The sequence below is a fragment of the Brachyistius frenatus genome, unplaced genomic scaffold, assembly GCF_029030835.1.
Source record: "Brachyistius frenatus isolate BFR_SWC_R1_liver_20210118 unplaced genomic scaffold, ASM2903083v1 Contig_147, whole genome shotgun sequence".
Classification (NCBI taxonomy): domain Eukaryota; kingdom Metazoa; phylum Chordata; class Actinopteri; family Embiotocidae; genus Brachyistius; species Brachyistius frenatus.
In genome coordinates, this window is record NW_027210746.1 from 374,936 (window position 1) to 387,500 (window position 12,565).

At 46.3% G+C, this 12,565-nt stretch overlaps 1 protein-coding gene across 2 annotated transcripts in view; it reads left to right on the forward strand.

Annotated features, from left to right (window-relative positions):
- The first annotated feature begins 2,823 nt into the window (after positions 1-2,823).
- Positions 2,824-12,565, forward strand: part of LOC138631020 (protocadherin-10-like) — a 20,099-nt gene continuing 10,357 nt past the window's right edge. Inside the window, exons 1-3 of one of the 2 annotated variants that reach the window (XM_069715726.1) lie at positions 2,824-5,386; positions 6,222-6,280; positions 6,520-6,626. In XM_069715726.1, coding sequence (XP_069571827.1) covers positions 2,873-5,386; positions 6,222-6,280; positions 6,520-6,626 — 2,680 coding nt within the window. In that variant the 5' untranslated portion in view covers positions 2,824-2,872. The remainder of the gene's footprint in view (positions 5,387-6,221; positions 6,281-6,519; positions 6,627-12,565) is intronic. The other variant, XM_069715727.1, reaches the window with a different exon arrangement.

Sequence of the window (12,565 nt, forward strand, 5' to 3'; positions counted from 1 at the left end):
GTGGCAAAGTGATGTGCATAATTAGAGAGTAGCAATCATATTTGCGTAGTTGTTGTTCATGACTGTGAATAAGGTTTCTGTATTAGTGCTCACCATGGATTACCGTGCACATGTAGAAACCCCCCCCTCCAACCCTCCCCTCCACCCCCTCCAGGCTCACTCTGGCTATCTGAGCAGACAGTGATGCATGTCTGACTGCACCACTGACTTGATGGGACTTGATTTATAAAATCTCTTCTTGGAGCCAATTCATGTTTCTCCTCCAGTGGCCTGTTCTGTGCAGCTCTGAGTGTGCAGTCTGTGCGAATCATACACTTCTGCCACCGTGTGTGTGTGTGTGTGTGTGTGTGTGTGTGTGTGTGTGTGTGTGTGTGTGTGTGTGTGTGTGTGTGTGTGTGTGTGTGTGTGTGTGTGTGTGTGTGTGTGTGTGTGTGTGTGTGTGTTTTACTCCCTGCATGTCATGGATGTGAATCCGTGGTCTCCAGAGTGAGGGTGGGGACAGGAGACCACACTGCAGGCTGCAGCTGTGCGAACAGTGCAGTGTTGTAGTTGTTCACTAGGTGGAGCACTTGGTCTGACTTGCGCCGCTCTCCTCCTCCTCCTCTCTGCTCCTCTCAAGAGATTTCCTGAAAAGGCCAAGATCAAGTGTCAGGTCAAAAAGTTCAGATGAGAGGAGGAGATTATTTATGGAGAACAGAGTTCATCATAATTAAAGGAAAGATTATTCTTGCTGTCTGCTGGTACATTTATTTATAGAGTTTTGGTCTCCTTCCCTTCATCCAGTGTGAACAAGCAGTTCAACATGATTGTTGGATAAATTATCCACAACGTGGTAACATTTTGATTAATTAGTGAATGGAAACAATAAAAACAAAACGCACACTGCCATCCAGTTAATATGAAGACAGCTTTAAAAGAACAACAGAAGTATAGCAAAGCATTTCCCCCTCAGTGTAGTAGGAATAGACAAAAGAGAAATTGAGGCAAATACTGCCAATTTCATCCTAGATATAAGGCCACATCCACTGTATTTCAAATCAGAATCAGAAAATCAATATTAATCAATATTTACATTTCTATGCTGCCATCCATGACCTGTTTTAAAAAAGGCATCCCACCTTAGTGAGAGTTTATAATTATCATACAAATGAATGCATATTTCTATTTTCATGTAGGCCAACAGCTCCCCTCCATACCAGACATGGTTTGGATTATTTCAGATGTCTACATTTTCTGATAAAGATGTCTGGGCTTGTCCATGAATATTTCTCCCTGTTTGACCATCTACAGCTCCGTGACAACTGAGCATCCTTCATCTCCCGACGAGGACCATGTGATGTGGTCGAGTGTTGCAGTAGAAATGAGTAAGTGGACCTTTCAATGAGATTTTTGTCTAATTTGTCAAATTAATCTCATGTTTCTAATGGAAATGTTGCGGCTATCATCAGACAAGCCATCTTAACACCACTGATCAATATCTGGAAATTATGGCTACAACCAGGAAGATCTCATGTTGTTGTGATTTTAATTATTATTATTATTAGATGTTACAATTAGAAACAAAATCCTGACACCAAGACAACAACAAAAATAATGTATTGAACCTTTTAACCCTCATTTCTATATCGAGGCAGTACTGATTAATATCCATGTGTTCATTAACACACCATTATGAAAACATCATGTTCCAGATTGTGGTCCTTCACCGGAATCAGACCTCGGTCTGTATTTGTACCGCTAGGGGTCGCGTGCGGTCCGCAGAAGTGCCGCTCTCGCTGCCTTCCTGCCCCGCTGCTGTGTGGCTGGAAGAGAGATAATAACCTTACTACTGCTGGGTGTAATTATAGCGCACAGCCTTGAGAGCAGCACATGAATGGCGAATGATTCACTGCATGCATATCACAACATTTGCATGCATTAACCCGGTTCGCCCAGCGTGTCCTGAGGCTCACACAGGCCCCGCCACCAAGTCAACAAGTCCTCCACTCACTCTAATCACGCGCTGCTCCATTAGTTGCGCGCGTTAGAAAGGGCAGGTGGGGGGTTAGGATTTGGCAGCTGAAGGGTTAAAGTCATAAATGTTCTGCCTTGTCGTTCTCAATTCCGCTTTTTTTTTTTTTTTTTTTTTTCTGTCAGGTGTTCTTAAAAGTCCGAGCTCACAGGGAGGTGGAGAGAGGTAATGAAGCAGCGAGGGAGACGAGGGCCGAGCGGATAGTGACAGACAGGCCCAGGAACCAATCAGGAGAGAGCTCCCAGCGTGATTTACAGCCGCTGGGGCTGCGAGGGGGAGGCGCGATGCAGGGAAAAAAAAGCAAACAGTTGAGTGAACAGCATCAGTAGAGAGTGAGTGGAGGAGACTGCAGTGAGGGAGCAGGGTGCCAAGAGGAGACCGAGAGCCAGAAATCAGAGGAGGACGAGTCTGACATTTATTTTCTGATTAGGGATCATCTCTGAAGAGAAAATGCATTTCTTATGTTTCTTATCTGGATTATAATTTATTTTTCCAACTCCTTTCCAGACTGGTTTCATCACTCCGGCGGCACTGCGCTTCGTTGGAATGCGCGCTGTCTGCGGGACGCAGATGAAGAGCGGCACAGCGGAGCTCGAACTAAAACAGCCTCTGCAGTCATTAAAACTCCTTTAAAAAAAAAATCACAATGCCTCTCTTTTAACGGGACACATCTGCCTGGACGCCTTACACGTTTTTGGAGACTTTTACGCCTTTTGGAGACTTTTACCTCCCACCTGAAATCTGGGATGGAAATTGACATTTTGTCCATTAACACAGGTTTTTGATATATATATATATATATATATATATATATATGTATATATATTTTTTTTAAACTCAAGTGCACTTGTTTTTCCGGCGATGATTGTGCTTTTGATTGTCCTGTGCATCACGGATGGAGCGCTCTCTCAGATACGCTACTCTGTCCCGGAGGAGGCGGACCATGGCACCTTGGTGGGGAATATCGCCGAGGACCTGGGTCTGGACCTCACCAAGCTGGCCTCCCGCCGTTTCCAAGTGGTGCCCAACTCTCGGACACCCTACCTGGAGGTAAACCTGGAGAACGGCGTCCTGTTCGTTAATGAGAAAATCGACCGGGAGCATATCTGCAAGCAGAGCGCCAACTGCCAGCTGAACATAGAAGTGTTCCTGGAGAACCCACTGGAGTTGTTTCGGGTCGAAATCGAGGTGGTGGACATTAACGACAACCCGCCCAGCTTCCCGGAGACGGACATCACGGTGGAGATCTCGGAGAGCGCCACTCCGGGCACCCGTTTCCCTCTGGAGAGCGCGTTCGACCCGGACGTGGGGTCTAACGCTTTACGCACGTATGATATCACCACTAACAACTACTTTTACCTGGACGTGCAGACACAGACGGACGGAAACAAGTTCGCGGAGCTCGTCCTGGAGAAGCCGCTGGACCGGGAGCAGCAGGCGGCGCACAGGTACGTGCTGACCGCGGTGGACGGCGGCCAGCCTCCACGGACTGGCACCGCGCTGCTGGTGGTCAAAGTGCTGGACTCTAACGATAACGTGCCGGTGTTTGACCAGCCCGTCTACACGGTCAGCCTCTCCGAGAACGCACCGGTGGGCACCCTGGTCATACAGCTGAACGCCACCGACATGGACGAGGGACTAAACGGGGAGATCGTTTATTCTTTCAGTAACCATATCTCCAGCCACGTGAAGGACTTGTTCAGCATAGATCCGCGCACCGGGCGGATCGAGGTGCGCGGAGAGGTGGATTTTGAAGAGAGCAGCCTGTATCAGATCTTTGTGCAGGCCAAGGATATGGGGCCAAACGCCGTGCCTGCGCATTGCAAAGTGCTGGTCAAAGTCACCGATTTAAACGACAACGCACCGGAGATCACCTTCAGCACCGTCACGGAGTCGGTGAGCGAAAAAGCGGCTCCCGGTACCGTCATTGCTCTGCTGAGTGTGACGGACCGGGACGCAGAGGAGAACGGACAGATCCACGTGGAAATCCTCGGTGATGTCCCGTTCAAATTAAAATCCTCCTTCAGGAATTATTTCACCATAGTGACCGACGGAGCGCTGAACCGGGAGCAGGCGGACTCCTACTCTGTGACGGTGGTCGCCCGGGATAAAGGAACACCCTCACTCGCAACCAGTAAGTCCATCCGAGTCCAGGTGTCAGATGAAAACGACAACTCGCCGACCTTTACGCAGTCCATCTATGACGTGTATGTGACAGAGAACAACGTGCCTGGGGCGTACATCCACGCGGTCACGGCTCTGGACCCGGACATCGGCCAGAACGCGCTCATCAGCTACTCCATATTAGAGTGTGACATCCAGGGGATGTCAGTCAAAACCTATGTGTCAATCAACGAGGAAACAGGCTACCTGTACGCACTCAGGTCCTTTGATTATGAGCAGCTGAAGGATTTCACTTTTATGGTCCAGGCCAAAGACGCAGGCACCCCGGAGCTGTCCTCCAACGCCACTGTCAAAGTGATCATTGTGGACCAGAATGACAATGCCCCCCTCGTGCTGGCGCCTCTGGGGAAGAACGGCACAGCCAAGGAGCCCCTGCCCCGCTCAGCTGAGCCGGGCTACCTGGTGACCCGCATCGTGGCCATGGACGCGGATGACGGTGAGAACGCTCGCCTGTCCTACAGCATTCAGAGAGGGAATGAGAACGGCATGTTCCGGATGGACTGGCGGACAGGTGAACTCAGGACGGCGAGGCGCGTGTCGGCCAAGCGGGACCCCCACCAGCTGTACGACCTGCTGATCGAGGTGAGGGACCACGGCCAGCCGCCGCTGTCCTCCAGCGCCAGCGTGATGGTGATGCTGGTGGACAGCATGGCTGACGGCCGCGGCGGCGGAGACCGAGGGGGCACCGCCAAGGCCAAAGACGGCACCCTGGACCTCACCCTCATCCTCATCATCGCTTTGGGCTCCGTCTCCTTCATCTTCCTCCTGGTCATGATTGTGCTGGCTGTGCGCTGCCAGAAGGACAAAAAGCTCAACATTTACACCTGCCTGACCAGCGACTGCTGTCTCGGCTGCACCTCCTGCTGCTCACGGCACGGCCGGGCCCGCAAGAAAAAGCTCAGCAAGTCGGATATCATGCTGGTGCAAAGCGCTGTTAACGTCAGCGGGGCCGGTACGGCTCAAGTCCCCGTGGAGGAGTCGGGGACCTTCGGCTCCCACCACCAAAACCAGAACTATTGCTACCAGGTATGTCTGACTCCAGAGTCTGCCAAAACCGACCTCATGTTCCTAAAGCCGTGTAGTCCATCTAGGAGCACAGACACCGATCACAACCCGTGCGGGGCCATAGTGACAGGGTACACAGACCAGCAGCCTGACATCATATCAAACGGCAGCATTTTATCAAACGAGGTAAGAGTCCCTCTCATACTTTGAGTCTAACCTCTCCTTCCATTCAGCATGTGGTAAACCTGACGCACACACAAGACACACATGACAGATAGGCTACAGACATATTTTACACAGGAGTCATTTTCATCCCCTCAATTCTGTGGCATGTCAGAGCTACCAATGGCTGTATCAGTATGACAGGATGTCCTCTGACATACTGCAGGAGAGGAATTAAAGCCAACACAATGATGAGACCACCGGTGCCTGACGTGCTGCCTTTTGCAGCCCTGAAAGAGAAAAGACTGCATTTATGTCTTTACATTTATAAAACAAAAGTGTTTAAGGAGAACGAACGTTGGCTCAGAGGCAAGTCAGCCCTACCATTGATGTGTGTGTGTGTGTGTGTGTGTGTGTGTGTGTGTGTGTGTGTGTGTGTGTGTGTGTGTGTGTGTGTGTGACCCAGTCCCCCTGGGGAGTGAAGCTTCGCATTAAGCATGCTGGTTAAAATGTTGCTGAGTCGCACTGGAACAAAGATGTGTCTCTGGGCCGTGCCAGCCTGAATAGTTGCACTACTCCATCTTGGCAATATATCTGTAGGGCCATGCCCCCCCCTCCCCCCCAACCCTGTAGGAAAACACACCTTCCTCAGACACACACACTCCTCACCAGACATGAGTGGTATGTGTAATGGCTGAACACTCATTTCATCGCCAACATCAGTATGACACTGTGTGGGTTGTTGCATCATCTCTGGTTCGACAGTGGCGATGGTGTGTTGTTTTTTTCCTCTCTATGCTAATCATGTTACATAAGGTGCTTGAGCAACACACTCTGAAAATGGCCCCTTCTCTTTCAGACCAAACACCAGCGAGCTGAACTCAGCTACCTGGTTGACAGGCCGCGACGTGTCAACAGGTAAATATGGAGGGAGCTCCTCCCTGCAGCCTCTCTGCTGCTCACTCTGTTACTTCCACCTGTAATCAGGCTTTGATCTGACTCTGCTTCCAGTTCATTCGCTGATAATTCTCATTAATGTGATGACGCTCTGTGATGAGACAGGATTAGAAAGATAAAAAGGGGTTGGGACCGCTGTTTGTTGGATTTGAAACTGTTAAGTGAGGCTTTGATTTAATGTTCTCTTTGTTTTCTTTCAGTTCGGCCTTCCAGGAAGCAGACCTGGTCAGCTCCAAAGACAGCGGCCACGGAGACAGCGAGCAGGGAGACAGCGACCACGACGCCACCAATCGAGGCCATTCCTCTGGTAAGAAGCGGCTCTGCCTCTCCTTCCCACTACGGGCGTGTTTGAGTTTTTAAGCTGCGTGTGCAGAGGGCGGATCGATGTGCTCTCCTGCTTCTCTCGGACTGGAGTCGGATTTGCTGATGAGCATGTGGTGACTGTGGGTCCAGGAGCAGATTGCTGTCTGTCTCTCCTCTTCTTGCTCAGTTACAGCACATTGCGGAGGGCTAGTAAAAATGAAAGCTCCTTTTAACGAGGGCTAACATCACACATGGCTGGAGCCAGCATCGTCTGAAGCTGTCCACTGTCCCACAATCAGCTTTATGCTGATGATTCTCTGTAGTGATTCTGACTTCTTGGTTTGCCTTAAATTCGTGCAGCAGTCGGATCCCGTCCCCGTGAGCTTCAGCTCTCTTAATATTCCTTCCTCACTTTTCTGGCTGGTGATGATTTCATGTTGGCGTGCAGGAAGCGGTCCCGGTGCTGCTGTTTGTAAATATGCGCGGTGTTAATGAGGAGCCCACTCCCTGTGAGCGCGGTCACTCGGCGCTGGAGACCACTTGACAAGATGTGACGGGCTTTTTAATGAGGCTGCGCTCACACCGGAGAGCTGGGAAGCGGACCAAATAGGTCGTGGCCGTGGAAAACAAAACAGGCGATTCATTCGTTCATTAGATTAATTAATGCATTCATTCATGCTGTTACTCTCCAACTGCACTCCCACCCCCCACTTCTCTTTTTCCTCCCTTTCCATAGCACTCCTTTTTGTCTTTTTTTTTTTTTTTTGTATCTTCTCTGCCGAAAGGAACCCATCTGAGTTCATACAATAGGGCCCCACTGAGTTGTGAATGCCGGGTTTATGTCTTCATTCAGCGCTGAGCTCTCTGTGCTGTGAATCCTCTTTGGACGGAGACCGTCATCATATCTGGTCGGCCGCAGCAGGGTGCACCTCGTCCTGCCAAATGGAGCCTGCCTGCCACGGCCGCTGCCCCCGCCCCCCACACACACACACACACACACACACACACACACACACACACACACACACACACACACACACACACACACACACACACACACACACACACACACACACACACACACACACCACACACCACACACCACTCACCACACACCACTCACCACAGCCCCCGTTTCAGTTGTAATAAGCTCAGTTAAACCTGCTGCAGCGTTTTATTTTTCACCCCCATGGAACATTTTTTAATCTGGACTGAAACGGCCGATGTGCATGTTGTCCTATTTTATGAGCATTAGCATTTCATGTGAACGCTGGCAGCAGCAGTTCACACTGTTTTGTGTAAGTAGGGCTGCATGTGGACTGAAAAGTATTCCTGACTTTTCATAAAAGTACCAAAGAAATACTTTTTTGTGGACTCAGATTGGTAACAAACGTGTGTTAAACGATCTACAAATGAAAAATCATGTTTGCAAATGTGTACAATATTCAGACTTAATTTTGGGTTCACAAATGCACACACATACCAAACAATGCAAACACATGTACATGTATTTGACAGATGCACACATTACAACCTGGATGAATATTGATATGTACAGATGTTTAACCTCAGCTTTACAGATCTGATCATTTTTAATTTGGAAAAGCTTTCTATGTTTACAAAAGTCTAAAAATATATTTTTTCAAATGTCATCTGTCTTTATTTACAGACTGTAAATGTGTGTGCACATGGATCAGGTTACATTTGTGTGTTGAGTTTTCAGACTCTTTTCATGCGCTCTATCTCCACACACAGATCCACAAAATACATACTGCATTGAAGTGCCGGTGGAAAACTGGGACAACTGGGTGTAAATAGACTGAACAGCTCGTCACCCAACGATTAGAACATTTTCCCACTCTGCAGAAGCCAATGACTGCAGATATCTGGTTGATGGGTGACGCGCCTGTTGGCGGTGGTTAGTGTGACGTTCAGGTTTGCCCGGACTGTCTGTGTTCCCAACAGAAGATCCAGTCCACCACCCACCATCCCCACGTAATTAAACATGAATTCACCTAAAGCTCAGATGAGCCTGTTTTCCATCAGCTCTTAAATGCAGCATGTATGTGTGGATCTGTGTGGTGAGAAAAGAGTCACCAAATGAAAAAGAAAAAACAAATATCAGTGAATTTGAAGTTAAAAGACTTTAATTTTGAAACTCTTTGTTGTGTTTGTGCGGTTTGTATTTGTAAAATGAGTTTTCCATGTGTTCAGACTGCTTGGTATTCATGTGTGGATTGGAACATATCTGAGGCCCTGAATTATTTTACACAACAGTGCATCTTATTTTTCACTTTTAAAATCATGTTAATACATATTTGTGATCATTTTGAGTTGAATTTCTTTCATATCTTATTTTGAAGAATAGAAACCATTTTCATCAATTAAAAAAAAAGCTAAATTTATCAGATGTCAATTTTTCTCCAAGCATCCATTCATTAACTTTATTAACATAAAACAGAAACTCCTTCTGGTTTAAATGAGGAACAAATTGATTGGAGATTCAGTAAAGAAGTCAGGACTGGATCTGCTGGCTGTGGCCTCTCTTCTTAAAATGATATTAATTATAGGAGAATTAAATTCATTACTTTTTGCTGTTATGCTCTATAATAGTAATAGATAGAGTGAATGTATCTGAGTAAAAGCTCATAATTCATACCCAGCTCATTCACCAGTGCAGCTCTTCTGTCTTCTTTTTTCACGGCTGTGAAACATTTTATTGTCATCGACATGCAGCTGCTCTGTCTTGTGTTTGGAGTGTGTCGGCTTTCCTTCGTCAGCTCTCACTCCTCATCCTCGTGCACGAATGAACGCCGTGTTGCACGTCCAGTCGTGAAGCGGCGGCCTGCCGGCACTTCACCGCTGACTTTGGCTACCCTTGGTGTGGCAAATAGGATGCAGTTACTTTGTGGCCGAGTTATCAGCCAGCTTAGTGCTTTAAAACAGGTTATTTGCTGTGCATTAAGTCTTTGTTTAATTAGGATAATTGATAGCGTGGCTTAGCGTTGCACAATTCTGTACCCACAAAGCAGAAAAAGGAACACAGGCTTTACTCTGTGTGTGTGTGTGTGTGTGTGTGTGTGTGCTAATTGAGTTAGTCAGCAGCGAGGGGACACTCCACCGGCATCAGTGTTTAATACATGCTAATGTTAAATAAACATGTGTCCATGTCATCCATCACGAGGCCGTGTTAGCCTTTCTCTTGGCTTTGATGGGGGACTTCATGAATAAATCACTCGTATGGTTCTCTTCATGAGGAACCCTTTTATCCATGTCGTCACATTTACAGGAGCATATCAGTTTTTATCTAAATGTATTGAACATTGAATTAATGCATGCATTATTTATATTGGCAGATAATTGGTTTCCTACCTCACAGGCTCGGTTCATACCTGACATCACATCTGCCCTTGGTGATCCGATCACAGCTCGGAGTCCAGGCGTGAACACATCCAAGACTCACTGAGGTCCAGTCTGAGACACATATAGCCAGATTCTTTTGGCCTACTCAGCCGGCACCGTCTGCTTAATCAATAGAAATGATTTCCAATAACAAAGTGGGAGAGATTTACTTGTGAACCTCTAACTGAACTGGTGGTGATAAAGAATGGAAACATAGCCTCCTCTGGGTTGAGGTTTATTCTTGTAGTCGAACTGGTCTGAGAGCCTGACAGGACTCGGCTTGAGAATTATAAACTCTTAAGTGTTAAGTCATTGTTGTAATGAGAAAGTATTTGCTCACATTAAAGGATTTCTTAAATGTTTGAAGACTTACAGACATATTTACGTCATCATACTGATGTTGATTTACGCAGCATCTTTTATAAATCCGTTGTGATTCATAACAAAGTGGAAAGGAAAGAAAAGCTGCGCGGTTGGGATATAAGATGATTTATTGTTTTCCTTTAAGAAAACGTATGAATCGGTAGAATAAATGTCAGTTTTATCACAGATGTGAAACTCATCATAAGAAAGCTAACGGAGCATGTTAATATGAGGCCGAGCGAAGATGTCTCGTTTATTTTTGGGATGTAGGTGTTTACTTGCATGTAGATCGGGATAGTGGCCACTCGACACATTAACATAGGCATGAACCGGCCTGCCTGCCTGCTTGTGATTGGATCACCTGAAACATGTTACTGGCAGGTGTGGCCAGGAAGCCGTTCACCGTCAGAGCCCGGTCCTTTCTGTCTTTTTTCCCCGTTACCGTTGTGGTTGTTGTATTTTTTCTTAACACAGTGATTTGTGTTTTTTTTTTTTTTTTTCCTGCGGCTGGCTCCTTTTCTGTGCCAACATTTTCTGCTGCTTCAGGCACTGTGCTCTGTTGTTCCTTGATTAAAAGCCGTTCGGTTTTTCCTTATCAAGGACGCACTTTACGAGGCACAAAGAGTCCAGAAATCACCTGAAATGGACACATGAAGCGAGTGAAGCAGCCATTTTACAGAAGCACATTTTTGGTTTTGGTTCTTTGTTAAATTGGGCCGGTTCAGATCAGTTCGGATCCAATATGGGGAACGGACGCCTCGTCGGATCGGAGCCAAGATGATTTTCAAGGTGTTTGAGTCAGCGGTGGAGAGTGACGGAGAGAGTGAGGGAGATGGGAGGATTTGCAGCAAAGGTCAAAAGCAGGATTCAGATGAACAAATACTGCACATCACACACTGCAGAGTGAGTTACTGCAGTGATTGTGTAACGTCCCATCATTTCAATATGAAGTCGTGTTTTAGTTGAGAAATACATCAATATTAAGACTTAAATATACTTATTTTATTTCCATCAAGAATAACTTAATGTGAAATAGTTACGTCAAAAATATAAACCTTTTCTCTGTTTCTCTGTTTTTATATAAAACGATGTGAAAACAAGTTAATAGAGCCGCAACTAATTATTATTTTCATGGGCGCTTAATCGTGTAATTGTTCCGTCTTTGTGGAGAATAATGACTTCACATGGTGCCGTCAAACAGGAAGAACTGATTCTGTCTGACCAGCAGCCAAAACGCCCAGAGGCTCGCAGTTCATGAGTGACAGTCGCATCCAGAGTCTCCACTCAACTAACAGAAGCAACGTCATGCTGTAAAATACAACTCCAAGTCAATATTCCTGAATTCAAAGTATTAGTCGTTAGGCAGAATTATGAGAATTATTATTTTTTTCTGGCCCTTTTACGTTAATTATATGTGCTGTCACATGTATTTTTACTGTAATACACACACACACACACACACACACACACACACACACACACACACACACACACACACACACACACACACACACACACACACACACACAGACATTATATTTCACTCACATAATCATAATTGTGTATTCCATATATATGTATTTTCCCCTTTAAATACATTTACTTTCATATTTCACGTATAGCAGATTCTTATGTTTATGAATTGTGTGCCAAACACATAATTGGTCATTTACTGCGCTGTGATTGGCTAACAAGCTGAAACAGGTTATTTCCCAGTTGCTCTACAGCATATTGGTTTATTACTGACAATCAATGTACATGCACAATATGTAAGAAGCATTTTAATCAAAAATACTGTATGGTTAAAACAGACAAGTCAAGCTAGTATTGCACTTAAAGGCAGTACTTGAGATGAAAGTACACAAACCTGTATCTTTCAGGATGAAGCACTTTGTGTACAAACTGTTCTTACTTAGTGAGAAAGTTCATTATTCAGCCAGATAAAAGTAGTTTAACAAACAACTGAACTCTAACCAGCTTTCCTGTCACCATCAGCTGTTTGTTTTGAGGCTTGCGTTAAGTTGCTGAGGATGAACTCTGAGCTCATGCCGTCCTGTACATTCTGTCATCTGCACATTTCCTTGAGAACTGAATCACAGCAGATTTAAAATGCTGCTCATTTGCCGGCGGCCCCTGCAGGACCACTTCTGCGGCCCCAGGAGGCCCCTCAGAGATCCC